General features: G+C 35.8%; 1 protein-coding gene across 3 annotated transcripts in view; it reads right to left on the bottom strand.

Annotated features, from left to right (window-relative positions):
- Positions 1 to 22,773, bottom strand: part of ATRNL1 (attractin like 1) — a 792,651-nt gene that overhangs the window by 491,738 nt on the left and 278,140 nt on the right. For 2 of the 3 annotated variants that reach the window (XM_062214395.1, XM_062214397.1), the window contains exons 20-21: positions 20,575 to 20,668; positions 5,420 to 5,472 (exon numbers count right to left, since the gene is read on the bottom strand). In XM_062214395.1, coding sequence (XP_062070379.1) covers positions 5,420 to 5,472; positions 20,575 to 20,668 — 147 coding nt within the window. The remainder of the gene's footprint in view (positions 1 to 5,419; positions 5,473 to 20,574; positions 20,669 to 22,773) is intronic. The other variant, XM_062214398.1, reaches the window with a different exon arrangement.

A 22,773-nucleotide genomic window follows, 5' to 3' on the forward strand; every position in this document is an offset into this window, starting at 1 on the left:
CGCCGTGGCTCAACAAGCTAATCCTCCGCCTTGCGGTGCCAGCACACTGGGTTCTAGTCCCGGTCGGGGCACCGGATTCTGTCCCGGTTGCCCCTCTTCCAGGCCAGCTCTCTGCTGTGTCCTGGGAGTGCAGTGGAGGATGGCCCAAGTCCTTGGGCCCTGCACCCACATGGGAGACCAGGAGAAGCATCTGGCTCCTGGCTTCAGATCAGCGCGGTGCACCGGCTGCAGCACGCCGGCTGCAGCGGCCATTGGAGGGTGAACCAACGGCAAAAGGAAGACCTTTCTCTCTCTCTCTCTCTCTCTCTCTCTCTCTCTCTCTCTCTCTCGGCCATTGGAGGGTGAACCAACGGCAAAAGGAAGACCTTTCTCTCTCTCTCTCTCTCTCTCTCTCTCTCTCTCTCTCTGTCCCTCTGCCTGTCAATAAATAAATAAAAGAAGAAAGTTCTTAGAAATAAGTGCCTAAATAAAAAAAAAAAATGGAAAGGTATCAAATAAATATTTAACACTGCATATCAAGGACCTAGAAAAAGAAGAACAAATCCAACTAAAATTTGATAAAGGAAAGAAATAATAAAAATTATGGAAGAAACAGACAAAATAGAAATCATAAAAACCACTCAAAGGATCAGTGAAATGAAGAACTGGTTTACTGGAAAAAATAAATAAATTGATAATCAATGCCCAACTAATCACAAAAAGGGAGAAAACACAAATTACTAAATCAGAGATAAAAAGGGAGATACTACAATTGATGCCATACAAATACAAAGAATCATTAGGAATTATTACAAACAACTATACACCAATAAACTGAAAAATCTAGAAGAAATGGATAGAAATGGACAAATTAATTTACCAAAATTATGGTATGGAAACAGAGAAAGCCTAAATAGATCAATAACCAAAGATGAGACTGACCAATAACAAAGAGCCTCACAGCAAAGAAAAGTCCAGGACCAGAATACTTTGCTGAATTCTACCAAATTTTTAAGGAAGATAACAGAAATATTCTTACACTATTCAAAACAACTGAAAGAGGGGGAACTCTTCCAAATTCATCTGATGAGTGCAGGATTACCTTAATTCTAAAACCAGAGAATGCTATGACAACAAGAAAGTACCAATAGACCAATATCTCTGGATGAACATAGATCCAAAAATCCTAACAAAATATTAGCAAATTGAATCCAACAGCACATCAGAAAGACAGTCCACTCTGATCAATCAACAACAGAGACATATCACATCAACAAAATAAAGAATAAAAACCATGTGATTATCTCAATAGGTGCAGAGAAAGCATTTGGTAAAATACAACATCCATTCCTGATGTAAAAAAACAAAACCTTTGAAAATTGGGTACAGAAGGGACATAACTCAACATAATAAAGGCAATATATGACAAACCCACAGCCAGCATCGTATTGAATGGGGAAAAGTTGGAAACCTTTCGACTGAGATCTAGAACGAGACAAGAATGCCCACTCTCACCATTATTATTCAGCATGGTTCTGGAAGTTTTAGCTAGAGCCATTAGGCAAGAAAATGAAATCAAGGGACATGAATTGGAAAGGAAGAAGTCAAATTGTCCCCATTTGCAGATCACATAATCCTTTATACAGGAGAACTAAGACTCCACTTAGAGGTTATCAGAACTCCTAAGAGAATTCAACAAAGTTGCAGGATATAAAATCAAACAGTAAAATTAGTAAGATTCTTACACACCAACTAAACGCTGGCTGAGAAAGAATTTGTTCAATCAGTCCCATTCACAATGGCTACAAAAAATTAAATATCTTAGAATAAGTTTAATTAAGATGTGAAAGATCTCTACAATGGAAATTATAAAACATTACTATGAAGGAAATAGAAGAGACAAAAAATGAAAAAAAAATCTTTCATGTTCATAGTGTTTCCAACACTGGAATCAACAGAATTTCCATACTACCCAAAGCAATTTATAGTGTCAATGTGATCCAACCAAAATTCCAAGAACTTTCTTCATAGAACTAGAAAAAAACAATCCTATACTTCATATGGAAACAGAGAAGACCCTAAATAGCCAAAGTAATCTTAAACAATAAAAAAAAAAGCTAAGGTATCACAAAACCAGATTTTTAGACATACTACAAGGCAGTTATAATCAAAATAGCCGGACATTGGCATAATAGAATAGACATGTAAACCAATGGAATGGAATAGAAATCCCCAGGAATGCATTCACTTATGTACGGCCAACTAATCTCTCAAATAAACAAAAATGATTCCCTGGAGAAAGGACAGCCTATTCAACAAATGGTGTTTCAAAACTGGAATTCCACATGCAGAAGTTTAAAAGAAGACTCTTACCTTACACCCTAAACAAACAACTCACAATGGATTAAGGACCTAAACTTAAGATTTGAAATAAAATTTCTATAGGAAAACACTGCATAACATTGGTCTAGGCAAAGACTTCTTGGATAAAATCCCAGAAGCGCAAGCAATAAAAGCAAAAATAGACAAATAGGATTACATCAAGCTAAGAAACATCTGCACATCAAAGCAAGCAATTAACAGGGTGAAGAAGCAGCCAAAACAGTGGGAGAAATTTTTTGCAAACTATGCACCCTACAAAGGATTAATATCTAAAATATATACATAGAGTTCAAGAAACTCAACAGCAACCAGTTAAGAAATGGGCAAAGAATATGAACAGACATTTTTCAAAGGATGAAATACAAATGGACAATAGACACATGAAAAAATCCTCAAGATCAATAGACACCAGGGAAATGTAAATAAAATCCACAATGAAGTATTACCTCATTGTAATTAAAATGTCTATTAAAATTTAAAAAATAACAAATGCTAATGAGGTTGTAGAGGAAAAAGGTACTCTAATACAAATATGGTGGGAAGACAAATTGGCACAACCATTATGGAAAACATTATAGAGAATCTTCAGAAAACTAAACTAGATCTGCCATACAACACAATTATCCCACTCTTGGAAATATATCCAAAGGAAATGATATCAGCATATGAAAGAGATACCTGCACTCTCATGTTTATAGCAGCTAAATTCACAATAGCAAACAAATGGAATCAATTTATATATCCATAAACTAATGACTGGATAAAGATAATGTGTTGTATGTACATTATAGAATATTATTTAGCCATAAAAAGTATTAAATCTTGACATTTTCAAGAAAATAGATACGACTTGAGATCATTGTACTAAGTGAAAAAAGCAAAACCCAGAAACACAAATATCACATGTTTTCTCTTATTTGTAGAAGTTAATATACATAGAGAGCATAAAAATTATCTGGAGAGCATATCATTGAGTATTTAGATATAAATACTTTTTCACTGAATTACATCACATAAATGACAATACACCCTCATATAAATGAAAATATACTTTTTCTCCATTGTCATGAATCCCTCAATCTGTGTTTTTGGTATCTGTATTCAAGGGAAAAAAACCTGATATATATGTATATGTATATACTGTCTACATCTGAAGTCAATGTGACAAAATGTTAAATAATTATAAAATAAAGATATACTATGTTTACGAGTCAAATGATTCACCATCGTTAAAATTTCAACTGACCCCAAACGCATTTACTAATTCAGCACAATCCAAATCCAAATCCTAAAATGTTTTTGCAAAAATTTAAAAATAGATTCCTAAATCCATATATAAATGTAGATAAAATGGAATAGCCTTCAGTTTGAAAAGGAAAAACAAAGTTGGAGGATAAGTACTACTTGATTTCAAGACATAAATTCATGTTAATGTTAAAAATGCAATGTTGGCACCTGGCTCCTGGCTTCGGATCGGCGCAGCGCGCCAGCCATAGCAGCCATCTGCAGGGTGAACCAACGGAAAGGAAGACCTTTCTCTCTGTGTCTCTCTCTCTCACTGTCTAACTCTGCCTGTCAAAAAAAAAAAGTAAAAAATAAATTAATGTAAAAGATAAAGAATACAAAATTAGACCTCACATAAACAGAAAATTTACATTCTACATAGGTGCACAAATAATTCAAGCCTACCTAAAGATAATCGAATTGTGTTTGTATTTGAACACTGGATATCTATATGCAGAAAGAAAAATTTCCATCTATTATTAATAATGTATATAAATAATAACTCAGAATGGACCATCTACTTACCCAGAAATTCTAGAATTATTAAACTTCTATGGAAAATTTGGGGAAAATCTTTATGATTCTTGTTTAGGCTAAGATTTTTCAAAAGAACAAAATCAGTAAGTTGAATCTCATCTAATTTAAAACTGGCTTTCAAAAAAACATAGTGCAAATAGGATGAAAAGAAAAGCTATAAATAAAGAATATTTTCAAATCATCTATGAGGTAAAGGACTTCTATCTAAGGTATCCTGAAAACTCAATTATATAAAAACAAGTAACCCAATAAAATATGTGCAATGGACCTAAACAGATATTTCATCTAATACTATTTAGATATGGTAAATATTCACATAGAAAGATAATTAACATCATTAGTCATTAGGGAAATGCAAAAAATGAGAATTAAAGACCATTACACACATATTAGCCTGGTTAAAATTTAAAAGATAACTGAACACAGGGTTGAAAAGTATAGAAAAAGTGAAGCTCCATACATCTTTGGTGGAAATGTAAAATGGTACACAATTTGGGAAACAGGTGAGTTGTTTCTTAAAAAGTTAAACAGAGGGTCCAGTACTATGGCGAACTAGGCTGAGACTCTGCCTGCAGTGCCGGCATCCCATATGGGCGCCATTTCATATCCTGGCTGCTCCTCTTCTGATCCAGCTCTCTGCTGGCTAATTCCAGGATCCTGGAACTCCATCCTGGAGGAGGCTCCTGGCTCCTGGCTTCAGATTGGCCCAGCTCCAGCCATGGCCATCTGGGGAGTGAACCAACAGATGGAAGACCTTTTCTCTTTGTCTGTAACTCTGTCTCTCAAATAAATAAAATCTTTCTTAAAAAAAACAGATATGCACCATATGTCACTACCCAATGAATGGAAGTATCTGTTGATACAAAATCACCATAACTTTTTTGTAATGCCCAAAATTATAGCCTAGAAAAAATATACCACAAGTTTATATTTGTTCAAAAATTAATCATAATGAAAAAGAATGCACTGTAACCACCTAAGTGCACTCAAGTTCTATATTTTGTCCCATGTTCAGGTTAAGAATAGAAAAAAATGTTAAGAATAGAAAAAATGCACCAAATACAATTAATGTAGCAAAAATGACATTGTCTTTCTTAGCAATATATATTTAGTTTGATTATAAATTTTAATAATTATAAGATATTAATGACAGTTTAATTATTCAAGATGACTTTTATAATCTGAAACTAATAATAATAAACCAATTATTTAAATATTTAAAAATTCAAATACTTACAATAACATGTGCCTCTAAGCGGATTACCAACATAACGATTTTCAGAGTCACATCTGCAGAAATACAAAAACTCATTTACTTTTAAAAATGTAACTCAAAATTTCCTACTTCAAAAAAAGTACATTCTACAATAAACAACTTAAAAACTGTATCATTGATTGAAATTTTAAAACTAAGTCTTTAAGGGGGAACAGCATGTGGTGCAGCAGGTTAAGCAACTGCCTATGATGCTGGCATCCCATTTGAGTGCCGGTTCTTGTCCTGACTGCTCCACTTCTGATCCAGCTCTCTGTTAACACACCTGGGAAAGCAGCGGAAGATGGAGCAAGTTTCTTGGGCCTCTGTCACCCACATGAGAGACATGCATGAAGTTCCAGGATCCTGGCATTAGCCTGCCCAAGCCCTTGCTATTATGGCCATTTGGTAAGTGAACCAGTGGATGGAAGATCTGTGTGTGTGTGTGTGTGTCTGTCTGTCTGTCTCTGTCTCTCCTTCTCTCTCAATAACTCTGGCTTTTGAGTGAATAAATCTTAAAAACAAACAAACAAAAAACCAACCATGGCTTCAAAAAAGAATGAATTGTAGAAACCCTGTATCTGAACATGAGTAAGAGAAGAAATAAATGGAAGGGCTGGCACTGTGGCCTAGTAGGTTATGCATCTACCTGCAGTGCATGCATCCTATATGGGCACTAGTTCACGCCCCAGCTTTCCAGTTCCTATCCAGCTCCCTGCTGATAACTTGGGAAAGCAGTAGAAGATGGCCCAAGTGCTTGGTCCAGTGCACCCGCCTGGGAGACCTGGAAGAAGATCTTAGCTCCCAGCTTCAGACAGACACAGCTCTGGCCAGTGTAGCCATCTGGGGAATGAACAGGCACATAGAAGATCTCTCTGTCTCTCCCTCTCTCTGTCTGTAACAATGCCTCTCAAGTAAATAAACTTTTTTTAAAAAAAAAAGAATAAGTGAAAAGGAAAAAAATAAAGATACACAGATGAATATAAGGCACATCAAAGGCAGATGGGATTGATTTATGAGCTTTGATATATTTATCTTTCCTTAATAATATGAGAAGTTGAAAGTATAATAAAGATGTAGAGATATTATTAAGTAGAAAAAAATAAAGAATTCACAATCCACATCATGTTCTTTCTTTTTGTTTGACTTGAAATTAGTATATTTCCCCCCAGTTACTATACCAATTAATCTGTTGTTTCAAAAAGATTTCTTAAGTTGTAAAATGCAAAAAAGTTTTAGTTTTCTCTATATCAACCATGCCGAATAAAATAGACTAATATAGACTAACTTTAGATCAAACTTTTAATTCATGTAGGCAGATTATTTTAAACATGGAATAAAATATGAGCATTCAAGCTAATGAGTTCAAAGATAAATATATACAAATGTTTCTTGCAATGAGATAAAATCATGTTTTTCAGAATTTTTATAGTATATGTGTTTCATTCTATTTCCAAAATGCTGTTAAAACAACAATATCTAACAGAGACATAGCTTGATTTTGCATAGTGTTATTCCTTGGAAATACTCCAAAATAATATATATACCTCAAGATAATGGAATAAGGTGATTTAATATTTAAATTACATGTAAAAATTTACAGAGTTAAGAGAGATCTTCTGAAATCTCTTTAGTTGTAGTAGAGTTCATTAGTAAAGAAGAATACTTTAACATATATGTTAACTAATGTATATGTTAGCTAATATATATGTTAACTAATATATATGTTAGCTAATATATATGTTAACTAATATATATGTTAGCTAATGGTGAGTCAAATAGTGGAGAATAATGGGATAAATAATCAGACTAAATTTTCAATGTTTGTTAGTTTTGTATTCAGGCAATAAAAAAGAGTAAATTTTGTTCCAGACTAACTACTAAATTAAATTAGAAAAATGATAGCTCTTTATACAACTAATTCTGCAAACAAACAAACAAAAAAAGAAAGAAAAGAAAAGAAATCTGATTGTTGGGTTTTGTGTGACTTTTCCAAACACTTATTTTAAAATTCATGATATACAGTTTTCTGCCCTCAGAAAACATATTCATTACGGCCAGGTTAAGCACTTCAGAATCTACACTATTATAATACTATTGTTCCTTCCTTTAGACACACCTCCTTAATCCTGTTCCTTCATATCAAGTATATACACACATTGAAGGACTATTTACATATGACATTCAAATAATTCTGCTGCAAAAAATAAACTTAATTTGTCATGAGTGTCTCAACACTCCCATTAGCATAGAAAAATACTCAAGATAATATTCACGGTATTTTTTGTATAAAATTCTCTGCATATCTTACTTATTCAAATATATGATTTCAAAGTCCAAAAGCAAACAAAAACTATTGATTTTTACAAATGACAAGGAGTTTCAAGTACATTTTAATTGATTGCATGTTGACTAAAAGAGTTCCAAATTTTTTTTTTAAAAAGTTTAAAGATAAATCCCATTTATCTAATCAGAAATCATAAGGTTTCCTTTCATCCTAATAATTCTTAATTTATTAAAATTACATAATAGATTAGGTAGAAAATTTTTGTATTTGTGATTATCTTCAACATTTGGTTCTACAAAACAATTGCTAAAATTTTACTTTCTCCAAACCACAAGTTTTCTCAGAGGTATGAAATTACATGATCTTATTTAGGGAGTAACTTGCTATTTTTCATTAGTCAGGCTCAGCAATTTTAATAGAAAAACATGATTGGTCCCATATTGTTAAGAATTCCACTGAGAGGTTTTACAAAAGTGTTCAGTATAAGAATTATGTTCTCTATTAAATTGTTATAATTCAAAAAATAAATTAGAACATATACTCTCTAAAGTACTTTCAAAATACACAATTATGAGTTGCACTTAAATATCAATTATTGGTAGTTTTAATTTTGGGTATTATTTAAAGAATCACAAGCACCTGCAACCAGCTAATGAGATAGTTATGAAGTTAGTTATATAGTTATGGAGAAAACATAACAATGAGATTTCAGTCTAAAAAGGCCCGGAAAGCACAAAATTAGATATAATGTTAATTTCCAAGGTAATCTTTAATTTTATGAAACAAATACTGCAATAAGTTTCTTACAAGAACTAAAAATGTTGATCTCAATGTCCACATGCAAAAATAAATGCACAAGAACAGCTGAGAAAACACTGAAAAGGAAGATTTTAGGAGAGAGCTAAAAAAGAAGGACATTAAAATATGCTCAAAGTCTTCATAATTTAATAACATAATACAAGCACATCAATAGAAAGACCAAAGATATGCAAAAGAAATTCTAAGAATAGTCTTAGCTATCATGTAGTAAAAGTTTAGTATATAATAATAAAATTAATGCCTTAAATGATTATGTTAAGACAGTCTTTTAATGAATGGTATTATGACAACCAAATAGCCATATATAAAAATACAAAATCAGATCTAATATACCATAAATAAAACCTTAAGTGAATCAAAATTTAAATGCAAAAAATACTTTAAGTATACTAGAGGAAACGATAGGTTACTTGCACTATAATTTAAGTATAATTAAATGCTCCTTAACTATAAACAAAATCCTAAATGCAACTTCATGAAGATGAAGCCAACATTAAAAAAAAAAAAACAACTTTCACATAAAAGACTCCTAATGGCAAAGTAAGCAAAGTAAGACCATTAATAAAGTCAAAGACATATAACAAATTGGGAGTAAATATTTATAGTAGATTACAGAATAAGGACTAAAATCCATGACTTATTAAGAACTCTTTAAAAAGATGGGAAAGAAGACTAGTAATTCTATAAAAAAAATTGTCAAAAGGCATGAACAAACAATTCAAAAAATATAAAAATGGCTCTTAATCATTCAAAGAGATGTTCAATTTCACTCATAATAAGGGAAATGTGTGTTAAAATTACACCACGATATCAATCCTTCCCTACCAGATTGGCAAACTTTAAAAAAACACAGCAATATGGATGGGCATTATGGCCCATCTGGTAAGCTGCCACTTAGGATGCCTGTACCCCATATCAGACTACCTGGTTAGAACCCAGGCTCCTCTGCTCTTCCTGTCCAGCTTTCTGCTCATGTGTGTGGGTGGCAGCAGATGATATCTTAAGTGATTCAGCCCCTGCTCCCACTGTGAGAGACCCAGATGGAATTCCTGAATCCTGACTTTGGCCTGGCACAGCCCAGGCTGCATTCATTCATTCCTTCCTTCATTTTCTCTCTCTCCCCTCTCCCACTCTGACTTTCAAATAAATCTTTTGAAAATAATACCAGTTTGCTCAGCTTATGAACCTATGGCTAATCAGGCCCTCCAATACTTTTGGTTGGTGGGAATAGAAAATGAGAAAATTACTATGGAGGGGAATTCTTTACAAGTTTACAAGAGTTTATCCTTCAAAGTTGCAGATACACACACACACACACACATACACTCAACACTTACCCAACATGCTCATAAAATATTTGTGGTAATATTAACACAACAAAACTGCACAGCCTGCATAGTGGTGTATTGGATAAAGCCATTGCCTGAGACATTGGCATCCCGTATAGGTGCCAGTTCAAGTCCTGGCTGTTCCACTTCCAATCCAGTTCCCTGTTAGAGTGTCTGGGAATGTAGCAGAGGATGACCCAAGTCCTAGGGCTCTGCACCCACATGAGAGACTCAAATAAAGCTCCTGGCTCTTGGTTTCCAAAAGGCCCAGTTCTGGCAATTGTGGCCATTTGGGGAGTGAACCAATGGATGAAAGAACTATGAAATCTGCCATTCAAATAAATAAATAAATAAATCCTTTTTAAAAAGCTGGAATTACTGGGGCTGACGCTGTGGCTCACTTGGCTGCAGCGCCGGCATCCCATATGGGTGCCAGGTTCTAGTCTCGGTTTTTCCTCTTCCAGTCCAGCTCTCTGCTGTGGCCAGGGAAGGCAGTGGAAGATGGCCCAGGTGCTTGGGCCCCTGCACCCATGTGGGAGACTAGGAAGAAGCACCTGGTTCCTGGTTTTGGGTTGGCACAGTGCTGGCCATAGCAGCCCTTTGGGGGGTGAACCAACAGAAGGAAGACCTTTTTCTCTGTCTCCCTCTCTCACACACTGTCTATCTCTATATGTAAAAAAAAAAACTGGAATTACTAAATAGGAGAAGAGGAGGATGAATGAATAAAGTGCTCTGCCATCATAGAATGAAATACTCTACAACAAAGAAAATGATCAGATTATAGTTACATTGATGCAGGAACTTGAATCTAAAAACATGATATTGAGAAAAAGACAATAGACACAAAAGAATGAAGTCTATTTTGCTCTTTTAATGAATCTTTTACGCACACAAAACAGACTAGAGGATTTAAAGTCATAAATATAATGAGTTCATTTATGTGGCTGCATATTACATATTGCAACTCAACTATCATTTATAAAACCGTGCCAATTTGGGGGGAAATAGTAAAGAAAAACAGCTACAATCCTATGAAAAAGAGCTGTAAAAAGTTCCTTCATTTTCCACCATAATCGGTATGAGACCAGATTTTGTTTATATATTTCAACTAAAACAATGTATCAAACAGATTGAATACAAAATCATTATAAGAATCCAACTATCAGGGCCAGCACTGTGGCGCAGCAGGTTAATGCCCTGGCCTGAAGCACCAGCATCCCATATAGGTGCCAGTTCAGGACCCGGCTGCTCCACTTCCCATCCAGCTCTCTGCTATGTCCTGGGAAAGCATTAGAAGGTGGCCCAATGTGCAACCGCATGGGAGATCCGGAGGAAGCTCCTGGCTCCTGGCTTTGGATCGGTGCAGCTCTGGCCGTTGTGGCCAACTGGGGAGTGAACCATCGGATGGAAGACCTCCCTCTCTCTCTCTCTCTCTCTCTCTCTCTCTCTCTCTCTCTGTCTCTCCTCTCTCTGTGTAACTGACTTTCAAATAAAAATAAATAAATCTTTACAAAAAAAAAAAAAGAATCCAACTATCTTCCATTAATCCAGATGTTAAAGAAAGCTGTAAAAATGTAATACAAAACTATCCTTCTTGCTATATTTTTTTATTTTGGAAAGTAGTTATTTTTCATTAAAATGTGTTATTTAACAGGTAATTACTTATAATTATTACAAATAATCAAATATTTTAAATATCTCATTTCTAATATAGTACATATTAATTATTGCAAAACATATACAATGATTTTTAAGTGTACAAATAGACATCAGGATAAAAAGTTTTAGAAGTACTGACTTACAGGTTTCGTTCAACTGAGACCAGTCCATAGACTGATTGGTCAGTTTGAGACCCCCTTCACTATGTGGATAGTGGAAATTTGAATTTTACACCAGTATGCAACTACGGCTTGGTCCTTCAATTCTCCTAAGAGAATTTTTTCCTACACAGAGACAAGTTCTCAAGTTGATTCCTCAGGATTATATTTCTACTCTTTCTTACATTAATGGAATAATCAACCAAGAGTTTTGAGTCTACACTTCCAGCTTTGAACTTCACTGAGCTGCAAAACCATATTCCCTGTAAACCACCACAGAATCACCGCAAAAGTTACTCTGGCTTTTGCTCTGTTTATAATGTCATAAGACATTTCTTCATCTCAAGATCTGCTATATATTTAATTTTTGAAAGTCAACTCTGGCTTAAGTCTGGTTTTAATTATTTCTGGCAATTTTTGAAGCAGACAAGGTTTCATATTAGCTATATTTTTGATGTTGCCATCTATCTGACTTTCAATTTTTGAACACACTCTCACACACACAGAATGAGAATGTTGAAACCTAGTGAAAATACAGATGTTATACAAAAAATATAGTGAAAGAATAATCATTTACCACAATTTCCAAAATGTATAAATAATATACTCCAGATTCTCTGACTGCAATGCATAATACTACTAAAATAATTATTTTAATACATTTTAAATTAAGAATAATTTAAATGATAATTAGTCACTGGGTCAAATATAAACCTAAGTTAAAAGTACCGATACTTTAGAGAATATTTTATATAAAAACCTGAATAATGATTAGTCTGAATTTGGTATAATTTAAATAGAAATCTTGGAAGAATCAAGTCCATATTGTTTAATTCTTCCCCTAGGGATAACACTATTACAAATTTTTGCTATAGTAAATAAGTTTAATTTGAATTAAATAGTAAATACTTTATATTAACATCTGAGAATAATATATAGCTCACAAATACTACACACAAGTTTTCAAAACAATTATACATTGTGGAAATTGTCTCAAATGTCATTTGTCATATATCTTTAATAAGGAAATAATGGGTATAAAAAGGACTGACATTTTAGTCAAAGAAACCAAGTGGAAGAACTACTCCAACACTAACTAGATTGTGGCTTTCACAGTAAAATGAGGATTATAATACCACCTACTGCAGGATAAACATAATTAAAGTGCTTAGCCCAAAGGCAGGTATATTTAGTATGTTTCAATATAAGTTAACTACAATTGTAAGTATGATTGAACAAAGACAAAGAGAGAACATATTAATAAAAATAAAGAGAAGAAATATCTACATCTGCCAAATGTCAAAACAAAAAAGACAATTATTTTAGAAAGAGATTACACAGACATACTCTCAGTTATTTATCACATTTCCTTAGACTCAAGATAATTAAACTTTGCAACATACCCAGTGCTTTGAGTCCCCCAGAAATTAATCACATTGGCATGCTAGTGAATAGCAGTAATTCATTTTATAATACACATGTATTTAAAATGAGTCTATATTATGATAAACATCATTGTATATAATAGATACATTTTCCACATTAAGATGTTGAAACTTACTATAATTTATTTCTTCCCAGAAGGCTAACTTAGAATATACAAGGAGCTATTTATTTTACCTTCTGATATTTCAAGATAACTGAATAATAAATGTAAAAAACTGACCAAAATAAAATGTTTAAAGTGTATTCTCTTTCTTTGGCATATAAATGTGTTTCTTTTTGTAATTGTTTTCAACTTGTAATTACGATATCTTGTTCCTTTAGTGTTTTGTTCTTTATTTAGAACCTCTTTTTTTTTTTTTACTAAGCTCAACAATTCTATATGTATTAGGATATATGCTTGCTATCTAGAGTTAAAACCAGTTAAATTTGCTAAACCAGGTATCAATGCAATAATCAAGCTGGAGATCATGGACTATGCTGGCTTCCCAAAAAAATAGACTTCACTGGGGCTGGCATTGTGGCACACAGGTTGAATGACAACCTGTAATACCAGCATGCAATATAGGCACAGGTTCAAGTCCTGACCGTTCTGTTTCCAATCCAGCTCCCTGGTAATGTGCCTGGGAGAGCAACAGAAAATGGCTAAAGCCCTTGGGCCCCTGCACATTAGTGGGACAGCTGGATGAAGCTCCTGGCTCCTGGCTTCAGCCTGGTCCACCCCTGGCCATTGGGGCCATTTGGGGAGTGAACCAGCGGATGGAGGATTCCTCTCCCTCTCTTTCTCTCCCTCTCTCTCCCTTTCTCTCCTTCTCTCTCTTCTCCCCCCCCCCCCTTTCTCTTTCTCAGTTTCTTTGGCCAAGTAATTGAAAAGAAACATTTTTAAAAAGCCATTTTGGTTCTCTAACAAAAGATGCCCTGTGCTTCTCTGGGACCCTGCAGAAAGAGTCCACAAGCAAGACCTTCACCAGATGCAAGCCCTCGGCTTTAGACCTCCCAGCTTCCAGACCATGAGCTAAATAAACTTTGACTCTTTACAAATTACCCAGTCTGTGGTATTCACATATAGCAGCAGAAAATGGTCTACTACAATAGGCTGTCTGGTATTATATAATATATGCAAGTAAATACATTCAACTTCCTGAGCTTTCTGACTCCAATTTTCAAAACTTCCACCAAGACAGTTCCAGCATCTCCCCACCTCAAATATCATCACCATGTCCACAATTCAATGATTCCAGATATCTTCACTAAGACATAAAATCATGAAATCACAAAAGAGATTCCATATGATTTTATACCAATAAATTCCTTTTCCTGTCATATTCATATCCCTGATATAAAAACACCTTCACAATCCACTCTCACATGTTCACTCCTCATTGCTGCCTGTGCTATTTGCCAGACCTGCAATACTCCCAGTGGGTAAGCTATTTCTTACGTAGAACAGACTTTGTTTTCTCACACTATGCTGAGATCTGACATTTATCGATATTCAGACAGTAAGTAGAGACAGGATTCTCTGGAGGAATTAAACCATTTTTTAATGAAGCAAAAATCTCAGGTGAAATCTCTGCATAGTCCCTAAGGAAAGGGAAGGTTTTTCTATTCTATCTAAATACACAGGACTTTTCTTTCAAGAAGGAGTATTCAGAGCAATCTTGGATTCAAGGTTTTAATAACATATTCGTAAGTATTCCCATTGCGGATTTGAAAGTTCTCACCCATTCCCCTCTGACAGTGACTCTGGCCTGGAAGAGCAGTTTTGTCTGAGGCTTCAGTTTCATTTGCTGTCAGGCAACCTTATGACTAAAGTCTGCAATGATTTTCAACATACTTTGCCCTCTGGCTGCAGAAGATGGAGATCTTTAAATGCTCTCGTGAAGGCTTTCTGATGTTCACAGCACGCCTTGAGTTGATGAAAGGCTCTTTCTTCAAGGCTTTATGGCAGTTAACAAAAGCCAGTCAAGTTCATAACCCTTATAATTACTATCTCTCATACTTTTCAAGAGGTAATGTTGCTGCATAAATACCAGTGCTTCTCCTTCAAGCTATACTTTATCTCAATCAACCACAGTTAAGATTCTCAACAGTTATTATACTATAACACATCAGGATAATCACTACCCTACATGCCATCAGCTTCATAGTGCTTACTGCCATCTGATATGGAAACCGATTATGAAATTTCATGTTGATGATCTGTTGTCTAGAGTCACTGCAGTAGCAACAGACTCAGCTGGATTACTTCAAAAGCAGATACTCAGATATGGAATCAATGTGTATACTTTCCATGAGCAGTGAGCTCAGGAACCACTGGTGGCCAAGTGGGAGGTGCAGGACGAACTTCCACTCCTCATTGCTTGAGGATCACCCCCACTGGTATTAACTATCTTACACTTTCTATTGCACATGTGCAGAAATGACTAGCTTTGAAATTAACAGGAACAAAGAGATTCATGCTTAATGCAGCACAGTGACATGCCAGAAAGTACCTGTTATAACTTAGTGAGATCATATGAGCTGCAAAAGCAGTTGGCAAGATGCATCACAGGCATCCGCCATATTTTATCACCACATCTTTTACCTATTTACATTCTATGCCCCATTTAATTCCCATTATGGTACATCTACTTCTACCACAAATATTGTTAGAAGACTAAAGGAAGAAAAAATAAACAGTACTGAGCTTCTTTAAACTATTGCATTAAAATGAAGTTAATGGAGTAGGAGACATACTTTACAGAATGCAAATATGTGTTGATTTGACATTATAAAATTCAGAAATTTTACAAAAATATGCAGGGACAGGTGATTAGCCTAATAGTTAACATGCAAATTAAGACAAATATTGGAGTACCAGGTTAGTTTCCCAGCTATGGCTTCTGACACCAGCTAATGCAGATCCCTGGAAATCAGAAGTTATGTTTCAAGTAATTAGGTTTCTACCACCAACATGAAAGATCTGAATTGGATTCTCAGTTTTTAGCTTCAGTCTGACCCAGCCCCAGTCATTGTGGGTATTGGGAAAGTGAACCAGTGGATGGAAGACACATTCATTCATATTCATTCATTCTCTTTCTCTCTCTCTCTCTCTCTCTCTCACTTTATTACACACTCACACACACAATCTCCTCCTCTCTCTTTATCTCAAATAAATTGATTTAATTTTAAAAAACTTTATCCATTCTATATATGATAGTTTATTTTTGCATTAAATTCACTTTTTAACTTACTGCTTGCATCTCAGACCAAGGCCTAACTGAGAACTGTCGTTACCCCGGCAAGATGAATAATTTGGTATCCTTTAAGTGACTTTTAATTGCTTTACTGATGCTCTGCTCGATGTGACTATAGTTGTCTTCTACCAGTATACCACACAAGGAATGCTTTCTTAAAATTTTCTCCAACTTTTTCCATGAGCAACTGTATGTTTTATGTATTAAAAAGGGTATAGGCCGGCGCCGCGGCTCAATAGGCTAATCCTCCGCCTAGCGGCGCCAGCACACGGGGTTCTAGTCCCGGTCAGGGCGCCGGATTCTGTCCCGGTTGCCCCTCTTCCAGGCCAGCTCTCTGCTATGGCCCAGGAGTGCAGTGGAGAATGGCCCAAGTGCTTGGGCCCTGTACCCGAAGGGAGACCAGGAGAAACACCTGCCTCCAGCCTTCAGATAAGCGCGGTGCGCTGGCCACAGCATGCCGGCCGCGGCGGCCATTGGAGGGTGAACCAACGGCAAAAGGAAGACCTTTCTCTCTGTCTCTCTCTCACTGTCCACTCTGCCTGTCAAAAAAAAAAAAGGGGGTATAGACTCTAGCAACTCCTGTGGCATCCAAGGGCTTCACACTATTGATACACATTTAACCTCTGCCAATTTGACAACCACCCTAACTCTTCTTATAGTTCCTAGATGGCCTCTGGAGTAGGTCATGTCTCATCTTTCCCTGAAGACGCTTTTGTCTCTCTTAAGATGTTTTGTCATTTGGTTACTCTGTAATCTGAGACTGTCAATGATTTTGTGAAAACATGAATTTACAGTTTAGTCAGCTTTTCTTTGTTTCATCACACAGGTGGGAGCAAGGATTTTTTTCACCTCTCTATTTTCTTAAACAAAAACTGGAAATGCTATCACCATGTTCATTTTTACTTCTTTGCTTTTACTGATGGTTTTTCCCCTTTTGTTTACTATCCTCTTTACCAGAAAAATTTTATTTCTCCTTCAAGTTTCAACTCATATTTCCTCTTCATAAACTTTCTTTATCCTTCCAAGATGAATGAATCACTCTTCTTTTAAATATACTGTACTGTCTATATTTGCTTCATTCCATTAAAATAAATAATGTTATTCAACACTTACATTGTGATACTGATACAATGGTTCCCCAATAATGGCATAAACAAATCCACAGATAATTCAAGAAATGAATCAGCATACAAGAAAGAAAGGACTTTCAATTTGGGAAAGTTATAAATGATATACATACTTAAAATCAAATAGATGTTATCCTGAAAAGAGAGAGGGTTTCAGAGCATATCAAATCACTAATGTTAGAAATCAGTGCATTGTATTTTGGCTAGTGTCTCCATACTATCTGAAAGATACTCAAGGCAAAGGCCATGTGTTATTCGTCTTCATTATTAACATCCAATAGATAGTTAATAACTATTTACTAACTCAAATGACTAGTTCTATTTCCTAATAAGAACACTTTTTCGGCCGGCGCCGCGGCTCAATAGGCTAATCCTCCGCCTGCGGCGCAAGCACACCGGGTTCTAGTCCTGGTCGGGGCACCGGATTCTATCCCGGTTGCTCCTCTTCCAGGCCAGCTCTCTGCTGTGGCCCAGGAAGGCAGTGGAGGATGGCCCAAGTGCTTGGGCCCTGCACCCGCGTGGGAGACCAGGAGAAGCACCTGGATCCTGGCTTCGGATCAGCGCAGCACGCCAGCCGTAGCGGCCATTTAGGGGGTGAACCAACGGAAGGAAGACCTTTCTCTGTCACTCTCTCTCTCACTGTCTAACTCTGCCTATCAAAAAAAAAAAAAAAAAAAAAAACCTAATGAGTGAAAGTCTATATACAAATACTATCTAAAACACTACAAATTAGTATTCCATTTTTCCCCTACTACAAAATAAATAAATAAGGAAAAAAAAGTAGTTTCAGCATTTGGAATTATATACTTTTCTAGTTCTATATTATCTAATTATAAGCTTGAAAATTCAATGAATTAAAATATCACTCTCTCTTCTCTGGAAAAAAATATGTTACTGAATTGAAGTATTATATAAGAGGTAATTATTAGAGACGCTTATTTGGTTATATCATTTATGCAAACCTGTAATAAATTCTCAGTGTTTATAATCGCGATAGAATCACTTATTTTGTCTTTAAACTGCTACTATGATCCATAGAAAATACTTTCATTGCTGCTGTTATCCAACCAACACAGAATTTAACCAAAGGAAACATTGCTTATGACCAGACCCTGATACATAATTTAAGAGAATAGGAAAAAATAGCAAAATGTGAATAGAGGGTTCTTGTTTAAAAATATTTAATATTTCAAAATGGCAATATCAGAGAATTAAACCAAATATAATGCTCTTCTAAGTATGAGATCCTGTGAAAAATCATGGGCTACATAATTGACCTAAATTACAAACAAGCTTTAGTGATCCAAGTATCAGAGGCATACTCCGTTTGAAATGATAGGACTCTGATTTAATTCCACTGCATACAGAACAAAATGGTCTTCCTTGATAGAAATTTTCCTCATATCTTCTGCTTTGATCTTATCTTTATGGAAAAGGAACAAAAACTGGTTGTTGCTCACTTTCTCTGAACTTGAAAAAAAATGTGATATACTCACGAGGCTCATCAAAGATGTGATCACCTAATGTTTAGGATAATTCTATAGCAAACAAATTTGTTTTACAAAAAAAATTACAAAAGGTAATTTTATACAACTAAGTGGCTTCTTTAGATATAATTTTTAGAGTTACAGTTTTGAATATGTTTTATTAAATTTATCACCTAATTCTATAATTATAGTTCAAATTTATCATTTGCATCAAACACATACCAAGCATAAACACATAACTGCACATATATGATTTAAAGCCAAAAAAGCAGATTTTAGTGACATAAGGTAAATGAATAAAAAAATTAAATAACCTGAAACAACTGTGTTTTAAAGTCAATTTTGGGGGAGAGATTAAGAGAATAACAAGTAGGCCGGCGCCGTGGCTCAACAGGCTAATCCTCCGCCTTGCGGCGCCGGCACACCGGGTTCTAGTCCCGGTCGGGGCACCGATCCTGTCCCGGTTGCCCCTCTTCCAGGCCAGCTCTCTGCTGTGGCCAGGGAGTGCAGTGGAGGATGGCCCAAGTGTTTGGGCTCTGCACCCCATGGGAGACCAGGAGAAGCACCTGGCTCCTGCCATCGGAACAGCGCGGTGCGCCGGCCGCAGCGCGCTACCGCGGCGGCCATTAGAGGGTGAACCAACGGCAAAGGAAGACCTTTCTCTCTGTCTCTCTCTCTCTCTGTCCACTCTGCCTGTCAAAAATAAAAATTAAAAAAAAAAAAAAAAAGAGAATAACAAGTAAATGATAAAAAGACAAAAATTACTCATAAAAGTACTGAAGGTAGAATAACAACAATAGTGAGTTCTTAGGGAAAGATTAAAAAAAAAAAAACAATAAAGAGGAAGACGACAGGGCTGACTCTGAGGCATAGTGGGTTAATAAAGCTACTATCTGCAGTGCCAGCATCTCTTATGGGCACCCGTTCGGGTCCCGGCTGCTCTACTTCCGATCCAGCTCTCTGCTATGGCCTGGGAAAGCAGTGGAAGATGGCACAAGTCCTTGAGCCCCTTCACCTGCATTGGGAGTCCTGAGGAAGCTCTTGGCTTCTGACTTCAAATAGGCCCAGCTCCGGCCAGTATGGCCATTTGAGGAGTGAACCACAGGATAGAAGAAATATCTCTCTGTCTCTCTTTCTCTCTCTCTCTCTCTGCAACTCTGACTTTCAAGTAAAATAAATAAATCTTTTTTTTTTAAAGGGCAAGATGAACATCAGGAATCATGTTGAAAGAGTTAAAAGAGTAGAATTATCAGCATAAATCATGAAAAATGAAAAACAGAGGCATTGGATTTCATATGATATGGAGGAAAATCCTAAAGACAATACAGACCTAACATATAAGATATGATTTCCAAGAAAGTAAGAATGTCTCCATTTTTAGAAATACAAAATGCAATAAATTCTATGTGTTCTGTTTTAAACCCTCCACACAATTTTCATTTTGAAAGACTCTTTCAAGAGACCTGTAAAAATACCTTACAGTTTCAAATGCCTAACAATTACAGCACTAAACTTGAAAAATAAAATTCATAAAAATTAGTTCCATAACATAAGTTCCAATCCACAAAATCCAAAAAAGTCAATTTTACTTACAATTGGCATTGATCACCTTTTATTCCTTTAGTTGTACAGAAACATTTTCCTGTGTGTAGATGACAAATATTTGCATGTCCACTGCATGTACAAGCTGTAAATGAAAACCAACGTGATACTGAGTTTTTTACATTGTTAAACACACACATCATATTTCACTGAAGGTGTTGTTAACTCCTTTTTTGAATATCATGTCATTTCCTCTTGCTATACCAAAACCACAGTTACTACATAGTATCAATTATTTTTAAGAAAGACTTATTTATTCATTTGAAAACAGAGAGACAAGAGACAGATCTATTGGCTCACTCTTGGAATGGCAGCAGTAGCCAGCAGAGGACAAGGGGGAAGCTCAAAGGCAGCAACTTTTGTCATCTTCCACATGTGTGGGAGGGGCTCAAGCACTTGGGCCATCTTCCACAGCCTCCCCAGGCACATTAGCAGGAAGCTGATCAGAAGAAGAGCAGCCAAGACTTAGCCTGCTGTACCTCAACACTAGGCCCTATAAATTAAAAATTTTTTAAAGATTCATTTATTATTTATTTGAAAGGCAGAGTTATGGAGAGAAGGGAGGAAGAAAAGAAACAAAGACATTTTCCATTCACTGTTTCACTTCCTAAATAAACACCATGGTCAGGCCCAAGCCAGTATACAGGAACTCTATCCATGCGTCCAACATGGATGGCAGGGATCCAAATTCTTGGTCCATTTTCTGCTGCTTTCCCAGACCCATTAGCAGGAAGCTGAATTGGAAGCAGAGCAGCCTGAACGCAAATCACCATCAGAGTTGTAGGCTTAACTCACTAAGCCACAACTCTGTTCCCTATAAATTACTTTTAAGGGAAAGCAAATTAATTTATTTGCAAATTTTGTGAAACTCTTTAAAGTGTTCAGGAGTATCCTGAAGCCTACTAGGGGTACAAATATTTCTCTTAGTCTTCTTTCAGCCTCTTCTCATTTTTAGTTTGATACATCTACTTAATGAAATGAGTTTTATTAAAGCAAAAACTTGGGAGTCAAACAGCTTAGCTTCAAAATATACATGTACAATCAGTAACTATATGAGCTTAGAAAATTTACTTAATCTCTGTAGGCTTAATTTCTTCTGCAAAAGGAGAATAATAATACTTGGCTCTCAAATTGATATGACAATTAAATTATATAATGGAATTGAAAATATTTAACACATATCATACACTTAATACATCCAGCTATTATTTACACTATTACTCTTGATAACAACAAAAATGAAGCCACATATCATGTATTAAAAAGGACATGCTTTATTGCCCTAAAATCATCCTGATAAGCTTCTAACATCATTCTCACTTTTATTGTTTCATAATAACAAATGAAACATTCCATCATCTAACAGTTACACATGATAAAATTGAACTTAAACTTTGTTCTTATTATGCATTCCTTTTCTTAAAGTACAACGTGTCAATTATATAGGACACAAATCTCACATTTCATATCCAAATTCTACTCCATTGGTATATTCTAATTTCTCCATGCACAAACTCTTTTGTATCTGATCCTTCTTTTTTCCATTCCAATAGCCACCACTCAAGTACTGTCAGCTACTTTTCCTGTTAAAACCAACATGACCCACACATGTCATAAGTCTTCACCTTCAGTATTTCCTGGTTTCAATTTATATTCCAGTGAAGTGACATATTTTTAAAAGCAAGGCTGATCATGTCATTATCCCTTTCAAAAAACATTGCACATCATCTACTGGCTAAACCATTCCATTGATAAAAATGAAATAATTAAAACAGTTGTAGAGGATCCAGTATGGCTGAACAGGGAGAAGTCTCACTGACCTCAGCCACAGAAAGCAGAAAGACAAAGGAACTATCATGTGCTCAGGGGGTTGACTGAGAGAAATTTCCAATAGGGAAGGAACAGAACAGAGACTGGGAGGGGCAGAGGGAGCAAGGAGAGATAACAGACACACTCCTGCCTGCTGTGCTGCCAGCCGTTCCTGCATCTGCACAGTGGACTGCCAGAAAGGAAGCACTATCATTCCAGAGAAAGCTGAGAGGAGGCTGCCACAGTGTCCATCATTGGCAGCTCTGACTGAGGGAGAGTTCCTCTGTCACCAACGGCTTTGACTCCAGCCTGGGGAGACGGTGAGGGTGTGGTAAACTACCTTGCTCCATGATGGACGGCCACATTGACTCCATCCCCTCC

This window comes from Lepus europaeus, chromosome 17 (assembly GCF_033115175.1).
Source record: "Lepus europaeus isolate LE1 chromosome 17, mLepTim1.pri, whole genome shotgun sequence".
NCBI classification, from domain to species: Eukaryota; Metazoa; Chordata; class Mammalia; order Lagomorpha; family Leporidae; genus Lepus; species Lepus europaeus.